Source organism: Carassius auratus, chromosome 31 (assembly GCF_003368295.1).
Source record: "Carassius auratus strain Wakin chromosome 31, ASM336829v1, whole genome shotgun sequence".
Taxonomy (NCBI): Eukaryota; Metazoa; Chordata; class Actinopteri; order Cypriniformes; family Cyprinidae; genus Carassius; species Carassius auratus.
The window spans coordinates 14,202,037-14,223,426 of record NC_039273.1 but is presented as its reverse complement, the minus strand read 5'-3'; the positions used below and the strand labels follow the sequence as shown (position 1 = coordinate 14,223,426).

Genomic DNA, 21,390 nt, shown 5'->3' with positions numbered 1-21,390 from the left:
GTTTATATGTATATATATATATATATATATATATATATATATATATATATTTTCTGTATTTCTCAAGTAAAATCCATCAATGATTCAGCTGAGAATAAATGTTTTTAACCCTAAAAGGTTTTTATTTATTTTCAAATAAAGTTTGGAAATGCTAGTCATCAGATGCATTTTGGTGTTTGCAATTACAATATACCCCCTATTCTCACTACTACCAACGTGACAAAGCACTTTATCACATCTCATACAGCTTCCATTAATCTTCATATAACACTTGACATTTGAGTATCATCTCATGTGACATCTGTGAAGAAAATCTTGTGAAAAAGTACGTTATCTTCAGAATGCATCACACACGTTCTGTCCCACCACACTGTGGCCATCAACACCGAGCTCTTATAGACCATTACCGCTTTCTTTATGGCTGTGCGCATGAGAGAAAGACGTAAGATGGAAACCACCAGGCTGAAGCGACTGTGGCACTATTCAGGTTCTCTATCACATCATGTGACTCGAACTGTGAGGTGTCAGCAGATTATTCTCTCTCTCTGTCTCTCTCTCTCTCTCTCTCTCTCTCTCTCTGTCTGTCTGACTCTCTCTGTCTTTGCTTCTCTTTCCTCATATTTGTGCAAGGCTTCCTGTCCATTAATGTAACAGGGCATCTTCATCGGGGGGAGGGGGAGAGACTGTAATGTGTGCATAGTGCATATTACTCTGGATTACTCAAGAGTACTTGACATTACAATCACAAAAGTAAACAAAACATTAACAGATGAAACATCTGATTTGAGTTCGGTATGATTACAAAACATTTCATTTGAACTACTTCTTTTTTTTCTTCTTTCAAAACAAGCGTAACAAAGTTTAATACCTTGCAGTATAATCTCAAAATGAAACAAGACAAACTTTAAGCACTTACTTTCAGTGTTTTCTTTCAAAACAAGATTAGCAGAAAGTGTACACTGCTCTTTTCCATACAATGTGAAAGCGGATGATAACCAGGGGTTGTCAATCTCCAAAAATGACCAAATGCACCAGAAAAGTGGGCTGTATGAAACTGGGTCTTCTGAGGCTACGATATGCAATAGCTTTGCAAGAGCAAAAACCCAAAATGTAAGATTCTTTTCACTGATAATATTTTCCCTTATGCAGTTCTCAAACCTCATTCATGTTTACTGTATATTCAAACATGGCACATCGATCACAGGTTTAAGTCTATGCCATGGATATTTTCTTTATGTGTCTCACATTTGCGTGAAAAAGAGCTGTGTGAACATCTTGCTTATTTCTTTATTTGTATTTTTTGACTATAAATGATGATAGAATTTTCATTTTGGAGGCAATTGTTCCTTTAAATATCTGTACAAGGTCAGAAAAAGGGGGGAGGGGGTAAGCTTGATTCTGGGGACAGCTAAGGTACCAACAATAGCTTTATTCCTTATCTACCCTTAAAAGGTGCAAATTAGTACTTTAGAGTAGTAATATGTTCCCTTAATGGACCACTATTAATTAAGGCCTGTTCACACCAAGCATGATAATTATAAAGATAATGATATAGTTCTAAAAAGTGTTCTTAATATTAAAGAATAGCAGAGTCCACACCACAGCTATAAAGGCACAAAGCAACAATATTGTTGGGATCACTTTCAGAACAGCTGATGAATGATAAAAACACTGACACCCAATCAGAATCATTCCCACTATCATGACCTTGAGAATTTTAAGTTGTTGGCAAGTGCATGCTTGGAATAAACAGACAATATTTTCCGCTGGTGTGGACGATGTTCTAGTTATCTTTATAGTTATCATTCTTGGTGTGAAATGAGCCTTTTGAAAGGTTCAGGGTATACTGCCAAAATGACAAGCTGTTTTCTGAGAGAGTATTACTGTTTTCAGTGTACAGCTGCAATAAAAGGGAACTTGCTCCATCACGTCATGTTTAAAGAACTTTCATATTCTTGTACCTTCAATGTACATCTAATATACACCCAAATGCTGACGCATAGCTGAAGAAGAAGTGTGCTACACAAGTCACTTTCCTTTCAGGATCAGCGGTTTGGACAAAAAGATAAATTCATAATCTAGCTCTCAACAGAGCCTTTCACACTGTACATCTACATTTCTCTGCATATAGTTGACAATTGCATTGGTTGTCCTCTTCATACTTTTGGTTAGCTGGGTTAATTATTGATGTTGTATGAAAAAATGCACTGAACACTCCTACAATACCACATATACACCTTTTTCATCTCTTTTGTGGTAAAAAATAAGAGGTTTTGGGGCCGTGTGAAAAAGCCTGCTGTTCGGCCTCCTCTCTAGCTCACTCTCTCTGAGTTTTTAATGTGCACAGAATGAGGAAGTTCTCTCTCTTGTGTTTGTGGCAGCTTCCTTTTTGCAGCTTTCGCCCTTCTAACAGGAAGAGCGAGAAGCAGCGAGCCTAGAGCCAGACAGAGCAGGAGCGGCTATCAGTTCTAACAACGCCATGAAACAAAACATGAGACTCTAAAGGTGGCCTCATGTGGATCTGCTCTTGAAAACTTGCCGGGGCCAAAATAACCTGGGTTACTTCAGACCGAGGAAGGGAGAAGTCTTTGGAAAGGATGTTTTCTCAACAGCCATGGTACCATGGCAATATCACTCGGTCTACAGCAGAGGACCTCCTCTCCAAAGCAGGCAAGGATGGGAGCTTCCTCCTGCGGGACAGCGAATCCATACAGGGAGCTTATGCCCTCTGTGTTCTGTGAGTATTGTTGCTGTTCATCTCAGGTGGAGGGGCACATATGCTGTCGCTAATATTATAGATTCAAGTTTTACATCTTTAAATGTGTTCTAGTAGGTATGCCGTTTAAATTTGCAGTGTGTTTTGGACGATTTGCATGAGATGACAATTGAGTCAGTCATAAATGCATCGTATAAACATGCTCGGTTTTGCACCATTGGCCATGCAACCTTATTTGGATCATATATATAAATAGCTTTTGAAATCACATATTTTACAAAAGGCTTCCTCCTTCCTACTTTGTGTGCATATCGTCAAGTTAATTACCAGGTAAAATGTTCTTTCATATAAACTCTTTCCAGAAAACTTTAAACGTGCAAGCCTTGCATTTCAGGTTCGGGTGAAGTGTGATTTGCAAATGTTTTTTTAAATCATGCAGTGAAAAAAGTTGGCGTTTAAGCCCAATGTGATTCCTTGTATATTGAAATTTTAACAAACAGTGTTGACTGAGACTGAAGGAAGTTGTCAAGGGGTTTCCCATAATTGTTGCTTCTTTGCAAAATGGCTCTTTTCAATGTTTATGTTCAATTTGTGATTATGTATATAAGTGTGTGTATATATATATATATATACAGACACAAATTAATGTTCATTAATCATTCTTTTGCAGATACCAAAACTGTGTGTATACATACAGAATATTACCAAATGAGGACAAAAAACTATCAGTCCAGGTAAGAAATTCTCCATTTAGTACCTGGTCGAAGTAATTGAGAATGTTTCCTGCAGTTGCTCTGCTTTCATACTCGCACAGACAGGTGTTTCGTGTGCGCCGGAGGACTATTCTGAGTTGTGCACTGAGGCACTTCTGCTTGTGACGTCAAGTATTCGAAAGTTGCCCGAATGGTGCGTTTAGTTGTTTTAGTGAATATAAAGCTTTCATAGTCTGCCTGAAAACGTATTTGGACACTTTTGGAAGCATAATAAACAGTTTAAATTATGTAATTTCATTTATTAGCTACAAAATATCATATCATAAGATCTCATAAGAGATTTTATCAAATCTAACTTCACTTTTAATCCATTGTTCCACTCAATTTCACAAGTAAACCACCGGTGTGATTCATTACGTCTATGTTCTACTGAATTCTGACAACTCAAAAATGAACGACTGTGAATATATTGTTTATTAAATTATAAGGATATTGATTAGTTATTTGGAAGCTTCCTAAGTGAAATGTGCTGCTTTTTTGTTTTTGAAATCGCTATTTATCTTTATCTACAATTTACATTTATACTTTTTTTTCTTATTTGACTTAAGTGTTCAGTATTTATTTATTTCTTTGGTCAACCTATTTATTATTAGTGTATTTTAATTATTTGAATTTATCTACAACACCATTCATTTCCTGGTTGCACTAAAATAGTGAAAAAATAATAATGAAATAAAACCACGAGACAAATATAATCAACCCTCTGCTAATTATGTGCTGTTGTCATAGTCTGCTGGTCACCTGACAAAACACTGTCCATATTTGTGCCTAGTTGCATAGAACATCTGGCATCCTACAAGCCATTTACTATCTTGTGCTTGGTAATGAATGTGTGACCTTGTGACAGTTAGCTCTTCAGCTGCTGAAGACTCCCCGAGACCGTTGTGTAGGCGTCTTGTCTGTCAGGCTAGTATCTATTATGTCCACTGCATTAAAGCAAGCATTGGTGACAGTGCAGCTGCAAAACCAATGGTGGTTTTATTCGAACTGTTAAACATGTGACAAACGAAATAATGAAAGCAAAATGGGTGACCTTTGGGTGACTATAATTTGCATTGTTCTCTCTCAGCGTTACATTTCGAAGTAACCTGCACTCAAGGGACAGGGCTAAACCAAATCTGTAGGGTTGTACAATGCCCTTCAATTTCTTTCTACCACGGTTCTTCCTCTTTCTAGCCTGCGTTGCAGCAAGCCTCAGTTTTAAATTATCCATCAGCGTGGGTGTTAAGCAAGCCACAGGGTTCCTCTTACACTCTGCCTTGAATGGAAAGCTTTATATTGTGTCATATTATCGAATTAAATTTGATCAATTCGATTTAAATACACCATTTGTGCTGACCTTTAAACCATAGTACGAGAATGTGGGAGGTTTTTATGCTAAGTCTGCGCTTGTCGCCTGTTGTCAGTCGGACATCTTGTGATTGGCCATGCTAAGATGGATGACATGTTTAAATTATTTTGTGTGCAATGCTAAAAACGCTGCCATTTTCCCTAACATTTCTTCCCAGCCAAATGTATGAAGAGGGACTATAAGTTTTATTTTATGTCAGGGGCATTTTGTTTTTTTAATAAGAAAGCTTTCTATTGATGTATGGTTTGTTAGGATATGAAAATATTTGGCCAAGATGCTAATATTTGAAAATCGGGAATCTGAGGGTGCAAAAAAATTAATAGAAAATAAAATAAAATATTGAAGGTATATATTTACAGTAGGAAATTTACAAAATATCTTCAAGGAACATGATCTTTACTTAATGTCCTAATGTTTTTTGTCATGAAATAAAAAACTAAAATTTTGACCCATACTATTTATTGTTGGATATTGCTACAAATATAAATAAGAGATTTAAGACTGGTTGTGTGGCCCAGGGTCATAAATATGTCCTGAATTTTGATACTGTGTGATTTTCCACATCAAATACCAATTATTAGATCACTGTTTTTGGTAGTTGTTGTTACTTTGCATTAGTTTGTATATACTGTAATTGGGTCAAAACATTTGCTGAGCATTAAGACGTACTGTAAGTCAAATCAGGTGATTAAGAGCTTATATTCCAAAGTCCTTTGGCTTATTAAACCTACTCGGCTCCAACCAAGCACTTTTTGTAAGAGAAACCATGCAAAATGCAGAAATGCAATGTAATGCTCTTTGACAATGGAGGAGAGGAAGAAAGTCACTGGAAGTATTACTGGGGTTGTTGTGCATGTTTAAGCGATTGAGGATTTTGTAAAAGGCCATGAATCTCGTACATCTTGTACAGTCTTCAGAATAGCAGATCTTTCTTGTTCATCTTGTTGCAGGCTTCAGAGGGAGTGCCAATTCGGTTCTTCTCTCTGCTGCCAGACCTAGTGGAGGCATATTATAAGGAGAACATGGGTCTGGTCACACACCTTCAGTATGCTGTGCAGAAAGAGGAGGAGCCAGAGGAAGAGCCAGGTAAGTCAATCACAATAAGCTTTCACCATAGGTTCATGTCCGTGTTTTGAATTTTTCATTATTTTTTTATTATAAATGATTTCATTTTATTTTTCTTAGAAATTATTATTACAGACAATATTATTAGCATAACAATTTGAGTGAAAAGTTTGATGAAAGAATTAAATCATGTTTTTTTTTTTTTTTTTTTTTTTTTTTTTTTATCAGAATTAGTTTTTGACCCCATTCTACATTTGGTTACTATTTCCCAGTAAATGTAAGCTTTGAATTGAAATGGTCATTCAAGGACAATATTTGGTCAAATCTCCATTTCCACAGAGCCATTTAGTTTGCCGCCTCAGTTGCCACCCAGGAATATCACATGTAATGAATGTAAAGACGGCCATAGTGAATCGTCCAGAGGAACCGATAGGGGAACAGAGCTTGCCCGCCCCTCCATCTCAGACACCTATGTCCAGCGTTTGCAGCAAATCGACATATCAAAGTAAAATGAGATTGATCTTTATTCAGTACAATCCCTTGTTTAACACACTATGATTGAATGACTGTCAATTTAGAGTCACTGTTGTGAGTACTGTACTTTTGTTGTGGCGTGCTAATTATTTTGATGTTTATATCCAGTTTACCAGAGGACCATCAGAAGTCCATCCAGGAATATTTCCGCTCATCTCTTTGTCTAGATGCAGAGCAGGTGCATAATGGCAACCCGACTCTTCCCCACTTTAAAAAGCTCACACAAAGTATCTGCAAAAACCTAAACAGGTGCAAAAACCCTGAAAAATATACAGTGCGAATCCTGGATACCTTCATGAATTTTATCCAATGTGCATTTAATTGATTTTCCTACTTTTCTGTAGTGAAATTGCCCGCACACTTCCGAGTCTTGAGGTACTGCAGAAAGTTTTGGATCAACCGTTGTCTCCTGGAGTGGGGAGGTTAAGGAGTCAGGTCAGTAAGAATGAATCAAACCAGGACATTTCATTCCGGATTTCAAATGTCCAACCTCCCGAGGTGACAGTAGATGCTTGTAAGTCTCTGTGTAAAAATATTAAGAATTTACGGAACAAAAAAATAAAATAACTGGATGTAAGAAAATACAATTTATTTGATATAAAACAAGTACATCTGTGATTTAATGAACAACTGTGTGTGTGTGTGTGTGTGTGTGTGTGTGTGTGTGAGTGAGTGAGTGAGTGAGTGAAAACTCTCCTTGGTAGTGGGATAGCTTGTAACAACAATTTGCAATTGACCTTTTACAGATTTATACAGTTTAGGGGTAAATGGTAGATTTCAAAATATGTTCTGTGCGTAGCTGATAAATATTTGAATATTACATCCAGGTTTGAGTAATAAACCCCTAACACACTGCCATTTCCCCTGCATACAATAAGTAAAGAAATAATGCAACGAGAAAAAAAAACAATCATATTTAGTTTGTTATATTGAGTATTATTATTTTCCCCCTCCTAAAATATGTTGGTTTTACTTCTTTTTCAGCTTTCTGGAGATTCAACTCAGTCTGTGGCTTTCAAACTGGAACAACTGACTAAGCTTATATATTCAATAGAAGACAAGGTGTCATTGTTCTTTGTTTATGGATCACAACATGACAATCTAATATATAGAAATGAAATTCCTATTGAAAACTTTATTGTAGACTAACATCAACTCTTATTTACAGACCAAGAGTGCTGTGTTTGATTCTGTGGGATATGATGGAGGACACAGAAAGTCACTTATTCCTCCTGTGACATTCGAAGTAGGAAAATCAATTCAACAATACATAAAATATATAAAGGATTTATTTGCTTAGTAGATTAATATAAGCATATGCAAGAATGTATATATATAGAGAGAGAGAGCACTTTGATCACTGTACATATTCAAAGTGAAAGTCATAAACTGTTACTCCTTCCTGCTCCTCGTAATGATGTCATCATAACGAAAGCATTGACGTTTTCACTGCTACTGCTGTGCTCTCCAAAACCACATGCAAATTAGAAAAAGTCTAGTTTGCCTATGTACTAGATAAACGATGACGTTTGTGTTGGTTGCCTCTGCACACAGTCATCTCAGAGAACCTTTGTAACACTTTTTTTGGGTACAGCACAACAAAAATGCTGCACTCCGTTTTACTGATGTGTTTTGTTGTCCTTTTCTGTGCTAACAGGTAAAATGCGACTCCCTTGGTATTTCAAACAAAATGTACCTCAAAGTAGATGTGGAAGGAGGGAAGGTTTACTTCAAGAAGTCCAAAGATGGACCTGAGGATAAATATTATGTGCACAATAAAAGTACGCTGAACCATTCCATCACTAATATAACCACACACACAAATGAAATTAGTGACAGTGTTTTAATATTAATAAGTCAGCAGGCCTTTAAGGAAAAATTAAGGGAAACTATGGCTTCAAGTCAAATATAAAGTTTAGTAATGGTCGTTACACGTATTATTTAAAGGGGTCATATGACGTTGCTAAAAAGATCATAATTGTTGTAATGCAATGTGTTTGTGGTTTAAAGTTAAAAAAACACATTATTTTCCACGCACTGTACATAACCGTACGTGTCCCGCCTTTCTGTGTACATTTTGACAAAGCTCATCGTTCTGAAAAGCGAGGTGTGCTCTAACTGGCCAGCCTTGTGATTGGCCGAAAGTCTCAGGTGTTTGATGGAAATGTTACGCCCCTTAACACTGTGATGGCATCTCCCAGCACGATGAGACAAAACCAATAAAACCCATTACAATGAGGAATTTGTTGCATCCAGTGGGGACATTATTACTGATTATAATGACTTATACTGTGTTTTTAGGCATTGCATTTCATATCACGCTGCGTAAACATAAAACCATTTCTGCATTTGTGATCAGAGAAACAACAAGTGCTACTCTACACTGCTCAAAACTTGCGTTTGAATCATCAGTGGCAAATACTTTACATATAAAAACTTACTTCTGGAATAGTGCTGTAAATACAGCTTAACCACTGATTTCTATTTGTGTCCTCTTTTGGAAGGCCAAACAAAGCTTTGCTTTCACCACGAAACACGCAGAGTCTCCACAACATGGCATTAGCAGCAACAGCCAGAATAAAAGTTACGCCTTCTTTCTCTGCGTGAATATTTGGGCGGTGTTATGCAAATCTTCCCACACAGTGATGTAGACATGTGGGGGCGTGTAAGAACGAGACGTTTTAGGAGGGCGTGGTTGACTTTGAACTTTTAGAAAAAATATCTCTTTGGATTTGAAACTTTAATCTTTGCAATTTTACAGATCTTCTTTATGCACCAAGAGCTTGTAACACACCAAAGAGAAAGGAAATCTTGAAATCACATCATATGACCCCTTTAAACACAGAATTCTTTGATGGACCAATCAATTCCAAGTAATTCCTTGGAGCTGTGTAGCCAAAATTTGTGAAAGCACACATTAAGCAATAAATAATGGGAACATGCCGAATTCTTAATTTTCAGTCTTGCAGTTGGTGAAGTCACAGAAGATGCATAACAGACTAGCATTGGTGGTAGAGACAGAGAAGGAAAAAACTCAGCGCAAAGACTTTGTCTTTGATGACACAAAGGTAAAAATCCCACTGCTAATATGACAATTGTTACAATAGGGATGACAGGTTTTCACGTGGAAGTTTTTTAGAGAGCCATGATATATCCGTTCCATGTTTTGCATATGTTTTTAATGTGTCCTTGTGTGTAACTGTGTATCTCCAAATACATTTTTAGAAAAGAGAAGGCTTCTGCCAGCTTCTACAGCAGATGAAGAACAAGCACTCAGGAAAACCTGAGCCGGATATGATCACCATCTTTGTTGGCACCTGGAACATGGGTAAGATGCATTTAGCCTTACCTTTTAAATTTAGTCATTCCAACAAAGCTTCTCAAATATTCCTGAATTCAGACTCTTTTTGGAGCTGAAGCACAATTTTTTTTTTTTTTTTGAAAAAGTGTTGTTACACTTTTTTTTTTTTTTATCTCACTAGCCTATCCTTGTGAAAAAGAACAACACTTCAGCAGGTTTTTAAAAAGAGTGTTACTTAAATAATACACTAAAATGATATATTCAAATGTAAACTAAATGTAATATTTTTAGACACTTAATTGCATTTTATTTACAAATAAACAAAATGTATTATAGTTGAAATGTATTAAATGCAATGAGCTTAATGCATTTTTGACCCCCTTAAGCATATAGAATTACTACTGAATGTACTAAAAAGCATTTATGGTAAACAAAAATACAGTTTAATTGTGTTCATTTCTATGTTTTATCATGCATTTAAATATTTGTAGCTATATAGCTGCAAGTTAGAACATTTAAAATATATCACCTATAAGGTAATATCAAAAAACTATAAATAATAAATTTATAATAGAATACTTTACACATGCTTAAGTGTGTGTCAACACTTCAAATAAGTCTACTTCTTTAAAGCATGACAAAAGAATTTCATCATGATGATGATGCTGATGACTTTTAATTTGATGCTATAAATATAGACTATTTAAAAATGTAAATAAGGGTGTTACATAACTAACTCTCTAAAGTACACTTAGGTCGGCTTTTATTTCATTAATATTGTATTATCTGCAAATACGGTTATGTATATACTTTTAAGATTTCAAGCACACTACTAATAAAGTACAGGCCTTGTTTCTTCCTCTTATGTTCAAGTACCGACATTTGTATGGTCTAAAATTTGAAGTTTACAGTAACTAGAGATGAAGTGAAATGTGAACTGAAGTGAAGTTAACTGTCCAATCAGGAAATGCGAATCCACCACCAAACATCACTTCCTGGTTCCAGTCAAAGGGTCAGGGAAAAACCCGCGATGACACAGCCAGTCAAATCCCACACGATATCTATGTGATTGGGACACAGGAGGACCCATTGGGAGAGAAGGAGTGGATTGAAACAGTTAGGGGAGCCCTTAGGGATATAACCAACATTAGCTTCAAACAAGTAAGTGGCACAAAACCCCACAGGAAGGCTTCAGGTGCCTTATGTTGTTTGTGTACTACTGCACCGCAGACCATTCTTTGTCCTCTGTGGAGAAATGACATGTATGTTATGACACTTGACAAAATGTTTGAATGTGTCGAATGACCTAGCATATAAGCTGTGTGTGGTTTTTGACAGATAGCCACTCAGACACTGTGGAGCATAAGGATTGTGGTTCTAGCCAAGCCGGAACATGAGAACCGCTTCTCTCATGTCTTCTGTGACAGTGTTAAGACTGGCATAGCTAATGCTTTGGGTTTGTTTAAACCTCTTTTTCCTTTTTCAAAATCATTAGCAATTGTAAAGCTAGCCATTTACCACTCTTCCTTGTACATTGAAAGCTGATTGTGTGTGTGTGTGTGTGTTTAAAGGGAATAAAGGAGCAGTGGGGGTGTCTTTTATGTTTAATAGAACCTCCTTTGGGTTTGTCAACAGTCACCTGACCTCAGGAAGCGAAAAGAAACTGAGGTAAGCCACAACCCAAAATCCTGTTATTTTGACAAATGAGACATTGGCAATATAGGTTAATACACAAGAATGATAAATTATTAAGAACTTATTACTGTACCCTTTCTAGACGGAACCAGAACTATGTTAGTATTCTGCGTTTTCTGAATTTGGGAGATAAGAAACTTAATCCTTTTGACATCACACATCGCTTCACACACCTCTTCTGGTTGGGGGATCTGAATTATAGGGTTGACTTACCATCACAGGTAGGTTCAAATGAGTGTGCATTAATGCCCCCCCCCCCAAATATACTCAAACATTGCATGTTTTAAAAATGTTTCATGTTTTTTATTTTTGTATAAGTCAAATAGATAGCAAAGAACTCTTTTTAACTAATTATTTAATGCATGTCAAATGCAAACACAAGAAAAATAATCTGGTCATAAAAAAATATATAAAGCTGACATGTCTTGTAGTGTTTACCAGTTCTTTTATAGTTATCATGTTTCCTTATGTATGAATTGACAGAATACTTGTGCTTTTACTAATTCTTTTTTCACACTTCAGGACCATTTATAATGGTCTAGTGGAAATACTTTTATATATTACAACTTAGAAATAAAATTCCACTGCAATTCATTCTAAACCATATGAACAAGTTCCTTAGCATAGTCCTTTAGAATAAAGAAAAGAAAGTAGTCCCACAAAAATAGACGAATCTCTGCCATAAGCTTGCAAATCATATTTTAATACAATGTTTCTAAACGTTATGCATCAGTTACCCACATTGATACTTTGAGGCTTAAACTGCCTTTGTGGTTTGGAGAGCGAACTTCTATTCAGAGCAGGCAGTTCCTCTATTAAGACCAGAGCTGGCACGTACAGCAGCTCCTGACGTCAACTGACAGGAAGAGACAGAACTTTTGCATAGTTGTTTGCTTCTTGCAGGAAGCTGAGAACATTGTAATGAAGATCAAACTGCAGCAGTATCAGGACCTCCTGGCCAGAGATCAGCTGAACATAGAGAAGGAGGACGAGAAGGTCTTCTTAGACTACGGTGAGAGCACATGTGCATAATGGACCTGTTCATTTTCATTGCCAGAGATCCACAGTGTTTACACTTCCACCTATGAATGGCTCACTTATAGTTTCTCTACAAAGATGGGATGGAATAGGAGAGTATTTTAAGTATTTCAGTACCCAAAAAATATCACAAACGTTAACAGAACCATATTTTGAAGTTTAGGACCTTATGCTGTTAGCTGGAGGTTTAATAACTTTAATCCAAACCAGGCTTTGAGGATTTCTTATGTTAGTTTGTATTATCATTAACCACACTACCTAAGATCAAACTACAATATAGGTTTTTATCAACAAAATTCAGAAGGAACATACATTAGTTTGAGGTTGGTATTTTTATTTTTTAAGGGTACAAAACATACACAGTTTCACCTAATCTCATGTTAATCTTGAGTACCTATAGAGTAGCACTGCATCCTTCATATATCCGAAAAAGTCTTTAGTTTTATCACGTTTATAAAAGAAAAATACAGTTTTACATACAAATACGGAGCTCCTGGAGGCGTGCGTTGGGTGGAGCTATAATACTAGTTTTTCCATTAACATATATTCACTTATGTGCTGATTTCCAACAAAAGACAGAAATCTGATGCAATTGTACTTACATGAATGGAGTCTCCATGTTTTAATAGCAAACGATGTGCAAATCCAGCGTCGACCTGGGCCTTGTTTATGAAACTTTTGTCACTGAAATGACCAGAACACACAAAGCACTTGATACACTCCGTTGCTGTCCCGGAAAAACAACCTGCATCAACTGTTCATGTAAAGCTTGGTTCTTGGTGAAGCTGAACATGGAAAACTTTCCCTCACATCCAAAAACGCAGTTATTTGGAGACATTCTTGAACAAATCCTATGCAGTGCTGCCGATGATCTCCCGAGGAAGAGCGCTGATGTGTCTCGCTCTACTCTGGTGAACGTGTGCACGGCTGCGCTTTTCCGGGAGAAATGCTCATATTAGGAGTTCCGCTCTCGTCTATGTCATTAGATCCACGATCTAAAAAAACCCAGCTGAAACTGGTACCAACCCAAAAGTAAGATTTTCAGCACAGAAATTCTCTGTCATTCTTCTAAATTATTTTTTAAAACTTTGGCCATGTTTAGCATGAGAATCCATCTCTTTAACAAGTCAAGTCACCTTTATTTATATAGCGCTTAAAACAAAATACATTGCGTCAAAGCAACTGAACAACATTCATTAGGCAAACAGTGTGTCAATAATGCAAAATGACAATTAAAGGCAGTTCATCATTGAATTCAGTGATGTCATCTCTGTTCAGTTTAAATAGTGTCTGTGCATTCATTTGCAATAAAGTCAACGATGTCGCTGTAGATGAAGTGACCCCAACTAAGCAAGCCAGAGGTGACAGCAGCAAGGAACCAAAACTCCATCGGTGACAGAATGGAGAAAAAACCTTGGGAGAAACCAGGATCAGTTGGGGGGCCATTTCTCCTCTGACCAGACGAAACCAGCAATTCAATTCCAGGCTGCAGCAAAGTCAGATTGTGCAGAAGAATCATCTGTTTCCTGTGGTCTTGTCGTGGTGGTCTTCTGAGACCAGGTCTTTACAGGGGATCTGTATCTGGGGCTCTAGTTGTCATGGTCTCCGCTGTCTTTCAGGGCTGTAGAGGTCCTTTCTAGGTGTTTTGGATTTGGATATTAAAAGCATATTAGTACGTTAAATCTAAGCCACGTTAAAGAGATGGGTCTTTAATCTAGATTTAAACTGCAAGAGTGTGTCTGCCTCCCGAACAATGTAAGGTAGGTTATTCCAGAGTTTCGGCGCCAAATATGAAAAGGATCTGCCGCCCGCAGTTGATTTTGTTATTCTAGGTATTATCAAATTGCATGAGTTTTGAGAAAGTAGCGGACGTGGAGGATTATAATGTAACAGAAGCTCATTCAAATACTGAGGTGCTAAACCATTCAGGGCTTTATAAGTAATAAGCAATATTTTAAAATCTATATGATGTTTGATAGGGAGCCAGTGCAGTGTTGACAGGACCGGGCTAATATGGTCATACTTCCTGGTTCTAGTAAGAACTCTTGCTGCTGTTTTTTGGACTATCTGTAGTTTATTTACTAAGCGTGAAGAACAACCACCCAATAAAGCATTACATTAATCTAACCTTAAGGTCATAAATGCATGGATTAAAATTTCTGCATTTGACATTGAGAGCATAGGCCATAATTTAGATATATTTTTTAGATGGAAAAATCAAATAGCACACATAGGTTCCTTACTGATGACGAAGAATTGAAAGAGCAGCCATCAATTCTTAGACAGTGTTCTATGTTAATACATGCAGAGTTTTTAGGTCCTATAATTAACACCTTTGTTTTTTTTTTCAGAATTTGGCAGTAAGAAATTACTTGTCATCCAGTTTTTTATACCGACTATGCATTCCATTATTTTTTCAAATTGGTATGTTTCGCCAGGGCCGCGAAGAAATATAGAACTGAGTATCATCAGCATAACAGTGAAAGCTAACACCATGTTTCCTGATGATATCTCCCAAGGGTAACATATAAAGCCTGAAGAGTAGCGGCCCTAGTACTGAGCCTTGAGGTACTCCATACTGTACTTGTGATCGATATGATAACTATACCTCTTTATTCACTGCTATGAATTGATGGCGATCATATAAATATGATTTAAACCATGCTAATTCATTTCCATTAATGCCAACAAAGTGTTCAAGTCTATGCAAAAGAATGTTGTGATCAATAGTGTCAAACACAGCACTAAGATCCAGTAACACTAATAGAGATAAAACCACGATCAGATGATAAGAGCAGGTCATTTGTAACTCTAAGGAGAGCAGTCTCAGTACTATGATACGGTCTAAATCCTGACTGGAAATCCTCACAGATACCATTTTTCTCTAATAAGGAATATAATTGTGAGGATACTAACTTTTCTAGTATCTTGGACAGAAAAGGGAGATTCAAAATCGGCCTATAATTAACTAGTTCTTTAGGGTCAAGTCGTGTGTTTTTTTTTTTTTTATAACTGCCAGTTTTAAGGATTTGGGGACATATCCTAATGACAATAAGGAATCAATAATAGTCAGAAGAGGATCTATGGCTTCTGGAGGCAACTCTGAATACATGAAATACCTTTGTACCCCCCCTGTTATGTTTATGAAAGAAGTCCCTTATGCACATAAAGACTGCATTTATTTAATCAAAAATACTGTAAAAACAGTCATATTGAGGAATACTATTACCATATAAAATATTTTTTTTTTGTATTATAAAATGCTATTTATTTCTATAATCGCAAAACTGAATTTTCAGCAGCCATTACTCCAATCTTCAGTTTCACATGATCCTTCAGGGTTCATTCTAATATGCTGATTTGGTGCAAGAAATATTCATTGTTATTTTTATTATACATTTAGAAAACAGTTGTGCAGCTTTATATTTTTTGTGGAAACCATACATTTTTTCAGGATTATTTTTTTGAATAAAAAAGTGCAAAATATTTTTTGTAACATTAAAATTGTCAGAATAAAAGTATTTATTTACTTATTTATAATTTATTTGCCAAAAAAATTATTGCACCCATTTTTCTATTCCTCATGTTTTTACACTCAAGAAAACTTACCATCATTTTTAATCCATTTTTTATTTTACAGTGGAGGAGGAGATAACATTTGCCCCTACTTATCGTTTCGAGAGAGACACACGGGAGAGATATGCCTACACTAAAGCCAAAGCCACAGGGGTACAGTGTGAAAGCCATGATACATTTCAACAACCTTCCTCATGGAGCAGATATATTATAAAATAGAAATTTGTATTTGTCTCATTTAATGATGAAAATTCTGTTTACATGAATATTTGATCTCACAAACAGACAAAGTACAACTTGCCTTCATGGTGTGATCGTGTGCTTCGCAAGTCCTACCCTATAGCGCATGTGGTTTGCAACTCATATGGTTAGTTCATTTAATATAAAATCCAAGTTCCAGTAAACTATCAATGCAGTTAAAATTACATTAACCAACATTACTCTTTCACATTTCAGGATGCACCAATGACATCATGACCAGTGACCATTCCCCTGTATTTGCCACATTTGACGTTGGTGTGACTTCTCAGTTTGTCTCCAAAAATGGTATGATCTTGTAAACATGACAGGAATCCTCCCTTAATACATGTAACTGTTACATCCTCCCAGCTTATGCATTTTTTTGCTCTTTACAGATCTCTCAAAGGATGCACAGGGTGCTATAAAAATCATGAATTGCGTGGCTGTTCTTCTGACTAAATCAAAGACCAAGTTCTTCATTGAGTATCACTCAAGCTGCTTGGAGAGTGAGGAGCTATATTTGTTATTCTTTCAATCATTATATCATAAATGATCACAAATCATTTAAACCCTCCACCTTGTTCTTTGTAAGATCACATGAGCTACTGTAAAAAGATAACAGTGAAGTTAATACTTCCAATTCATTTTCTAGAATATGTGAAAAGTCCTGAAGGAGAAAACCAAGAGAACACGGAGGGCTCGATAAAAGTACGATTTAGCGGACAAGTTGAGGTAATATTTTATTTATTAAAACATTATACATGTTAAAGCTCAGCCACCATGTTTACATTGTGTTTTGTGAAATCGCTTTGCAGCTTACGCCCATCATTGCAGACCCAGAATACCTCCTTGAACAGCACATTCTCATCTGCATTAAATCTACGGATTGTGATGAGTCATATGGTATGTTGACCTAAAACGTGTGAACTCACAGTTGAGCTGGCGTGGTAGCTCTCATTATTGCTCAATGACCACTTTGCAAGCGCATCACTTTCTGAATATGGTTCATATTCTGTTAAATAGTGATGAGTAGTCGAGGTTAATGCAGAAAAGAACCATTGTTTTTGACTGCATCTAAAATCATTTACTTGATTACTCATTCTCCAATGGTGCATGGCAATTGATTGCACTAGGCTGTATCACTAGCAATGAACAAAATGAATGATGTATGTAATATCTTAAACAATCCTGTCCGAGCTGTTTTTTGCACCTAAAGCAAGAGAAATAATGAAATATGAATACTATTCAACCAAGGTTATTTCTTGTGACTTTTACCTCTGTAAAATGATTAGGTATTAGCAACATCTATTTAGCGATGTTGCAGGTAGGTAGCATTTAGTGTAAAATAATGATTGCAATTTTGTATTATATTTCTGATGCTGTTTTGATGCAAAATAAATGGAGTTGAGAAGCCGATTGAATCGACTCCTATGATGGGAATAAGGAATTGGAGTCGACTCTGAAAACCTGGAATCGAACACCCTTAGTTTAGAAATGTTTTAGGGAAACTATATTTATATGCACCACAACTACAGGAATATTCCTGTAAACATGGCATCCTAATATTCCAAATAAAGTGAATTAATGTTGAATGTTCAGTCAAGGCAAATATTGATCAGTTACCATGAGTATTCCGAATAATCTGTAAACTTGACTCAAAATTCTGATTAATGCTTCAGTATTACGCCATTTGTCATATTCGGATTCCAAGAAACTGGAATATTGACTTAATCTTAATAGCATGTGTGTTCATGATGCTTACATAATTTGCAATAAGACAATGTTCTGATTAGTATTGGAATATTCCTATGCATGTACACAACTACGCTGTGCTCTGCCTGTAGGTGAGGGTTGTGTGGCTCTGCGTTCTGCTGAAAGCTCTTACACTGAGTTCTGTATCAAACTCACACATCATGGTGAGCGCACAGGTCTGCTAACAGGGGGCATACAGCTTCCCAAATCAGATGGAAAACAGACAGAGAAGCTGTATGGTGAGTTCACAATTTGTTTCTGGACAGCAGTGCCTGTTCAGAAATGTTCTGTAAAGCTTTCAGTGTCGAGGCCGTGTTCTTTTCCTCAAAGTTGTTTCTTTATTCCAGATTTCATTAAAGTTGGAGATGACCCAGGAGCTGGTAAAGGCAAATCAGGAGATAATTCCAAAATGTAAAATATTTCATCTTCCCTCTTTGCTGTTCACATTTCTTCATTTATCAGATGCTTCTATCCAAAATGTTCTTTTGTTATTTTATTACTTTTTAAATCAGTTAAATGTTATATTTACTTATTTACTTTGACATTCTTCACAAAAATTAGATTTTCTTATGTTTATACAAAAAAAAATAATAATAATAAATTCACACATTCTTTAACAGATCTTCAGTCCTCGCCACTGACATTAGTAACCCCAGTTATATGGGAGTAGGCTACAAGAGCAATAACCAGGCAGACAGGGGCCCCAGCAACATTATATCCCCAAGAACAGGACCATCATCTGGGCATTCAACAAAGGACATGACGCATGGGAATATCTCCCCAAAAAAGACTAGTTACGACCATGCTACACCCAGCCCAACTACAAAGACATCAAACCCTGTGTAAGTATCCACATTATGTTTGATGTAAGAGCAGGTACAGACCTTTGCAACTTGAATGTGCCAGGGGCCTCCGGTGTTCTTCACTTCCAGTTATTTTTTGTGATACAAAACAGCTTGTTATGCTGCTTATTAGTGCGAACTAGTATTTCATATTATATTATTTGACTGTATCATCTTAAATGTAAACACTAGTTTGTAGAAGAAATAATTTTAGAGTTTATTGCACTATTATACTCGTTGTCATTAACCTACTGAAGTTAATGGAAATCTGACATTAGAAAAAAATTGCTTAATTTACAAAATAAGGTGGATATATAGACATATTTTTATCTCCTTTACTTCATCAATATATGTTTTTTAATTAAGTCAAATATAAGGAAGGTTATCTGCCCATATTAGAGATTTTTTTATTTATCAGTATCAGTTGATATTAGATATTTCATGCTCATTTGCTTTTTTTTTTTGTTTGTTTGTTTTTGTTTTGTTTTTTGCATTTAGACTATCTTTGCCACTATGTAACACGAACTTGGTCAATAATAACACTATAAAATTTAATCTTTGGCATAACTCAAAATTAATTATTTTTCATGTTGTATATTATAATGTTGTGATGCCTAAATTCGCTTGTAGCATTTAGAACAATTTACTTTAGTTTTAAGTGTTTACATTTTTAATTTCTTTATACAAAATAGTATAGAACTTTAAGATCTACCTTTGAATAGTTGTCAGAAAAAAAAACTAATGGTATAAGCCACAATAATAATAATGCATCCCTAATATTTTTGATGCATTTAAACTAATGTTTATACAATTTTCTGTTTGTTTGAATTTTGCTTTGTTATTGATAACAATTAAAATATTATTTCTTATGACAAAAAAAAAAAAGTGTAGGCCTACAAATCAACACTGCTTGTTATAAGAACAACTGACAGTTTGCATCTTTTAAAGCGTTTCTATACTAATCTACTAGATTCAATTTTGCGTGGTTATTTTTGCTTTAGATGTGAGGATGGGCAGACTCCAGAGATGTTTGACAATCCACTTTATGGCTCAATGAGTGCATCACGAGGAAGTAAAGACCATCTCCCTCCTCCAGATGCTCACTTCGCCTTTTCCAAAACAGACCTTGATGCTGACCGTCACCCCCCTGTTCCGACCCCTCGCATCCGCTCTTTCACCTGTTCAGAAACCAAACCCCAGCCATCATCAGCCACAAACACCACAAACAGTGGTTTACAACCCCAGAACATCACCAAGAAGCCAGTGGTGCCTTCTCGCTCTGAAGGGGGCATGATTGGGCCTAATAGACCTCCAGTGCCTATGAAGTCCCGTCCCGGTCAGCCACAAGAGCTTCAGCCAAAGCCCAGAGACTACAGGGACAGTTCTGAGCTCCCAGCCAAGTTTCGGCTACAAACCAGACCAGGCCAACCAAAAGATGGTATGATAACTATTGTTTGTTCTCCGCATTCCTTCTTTGTCGAAAACACTAGATCGGGCATGAAGATATTATAAGCTTAAGATCATGATTTTCAATGTGTGATATGAATAGCGCTATGTAAAGTTGTCTGAATATTTAACATTTATTGAAATATCGCAATGTCTGTCCTCAGGGCATAATGAGACGCCACAACTGAAGATGGGTCGGCCTTTAAAATGATTTCCTATCAGCTATCAACGTTGGTGTGAGCTTCATATCTGATACTTGAGACTCTGTAGTACTGGGCATAAGAATAAGTGTATAAAAAAATAGCAATAAAAAAACATGGATATTGATTTTTAAATGATGAATGTTTCACAGTTTGAATGTCACTGCATATAGTAACACAGAGAGCAATCATTTCTATTAGTCTCTGTTTAAACAATTTATTTTGCTTGAAATATTTTTATTAAAGGTAGAAGAGTGAAAAGTTGTAATCTTATAATAAAATCAAGTGTTGTACAGTCATTGAATTGTTCTTCTTCTTCTTCGTAAAATGCTTTTTATCAGTCAGTTTTACTGATATGTGTAATATATATATATATATATATATATATATATATATATATATATATATATATATATATATATAATATATATATATATATATATATATATATATGTATGTATGTGTGTGTGTGTGTGTGTGTGCGTGTGTGTGTTTGGCCTATGGTATACATATATATATACCAGCGGAACACTATATTTTTTCAGCACATTTTTCAGTTGCTAATACACTGCTTTCAAAACTGATAAAAGCACGTTCAAATCAGACAATGACAAACTCTGGCCATTTCTGTAGATATTCTATGGAAACAAAAAATCTTTGCAGAATCATTTACTCACTGATTCTTGAGAAGTGGGACAAAACAGGAAGCAAAATTGAAAAAAATAAAACCTTGTACACAGTCACATGAAACTACATTTATGCGTCTTGTATGTGCTAAGCTACAGAGCTATGCTTTATTCAAACTCCCTTTTCTCTTTTTTTTTTATTAAAATGTGCTTTTTTACCTTGGACTGTGCAATA

General features: G+C 36.0%; 1 protein-coding gene across 1 annotated transcript; it reads left to right on the top strand.

Moving 5' to 3' along the window:
- Positions 1-2,369: 2,369 nt before the first annotated feature.
- On the top strand, positions 2,370-20,828 carry inpp5d (inositol polyphosphate-5-phosphatase D). The gene is made up of 27 exons (XM_026213784.1): positions 2,370-2,737; positions 3,387-3,450; positions 5,791-5,926; positions 6,245-6,410; positions 6,548-6,688; positions 6,784-6,874; positions 7,424-7,501; positions 7,608-7,685; positions 8,097-8,220; positions 9,401-9,507; positions 9,665-9,767; positions 10,705-10,901; positions 11,079-11,196; positions 11,312-11,408; positions 11,518-11,656; positions 12,339-12,447; positions 16,114-16,202; positions 16,335-16,416; positions 16,506-16,595; positions 16,685-16,795; positions 16,942-17,021; positions 17,105-17,192; positions 18,134-18,280; positions 18,389-18,452; positions 18,662-18,883; positions 19,885-20,321; positions 20,494-20,828. Exons 1-27 carry the CDS (start codon positions 2,598-2,600, stop codon positions 20,538-20,540), a joined length of 3,345 nt encoding a protein of 1,114 aa, XP_026069569.1. The 5' UTR covers positions 2,370-2,597; the 3' UTR covers positions 20,541-20,828.
- Positions 20,829-21,390: the final 562 nt, after the last annotated feature.

What these genes read in the sequence shown, in the direction of transcription:
- inpp5d (XM_026213784.1), top strand. Translation starts at nt 2,598, where the DNA reads ATGTTTTCTCAACAGCCATGGTACCATGGCAATATCACTCGGTCTACA. An exon ending in TGTTGGCACCTGGAACATGG is followed by an intron (nt 9,768 to 10,704) that starts GTAAGATGCATT and finishes CTGTCCAATCAG; the next exon opens with GAAATGCGAATCCACCACCA. An exon ending in CTAAAGCCAAAGCCACAGGG is followed by an intron (nt 16,203 to 16,334) that starts GTACAGTGTGAA and finishes TCTCACAAACAG; the next exon opens with ACAAAGTACAACTTGCCTTC.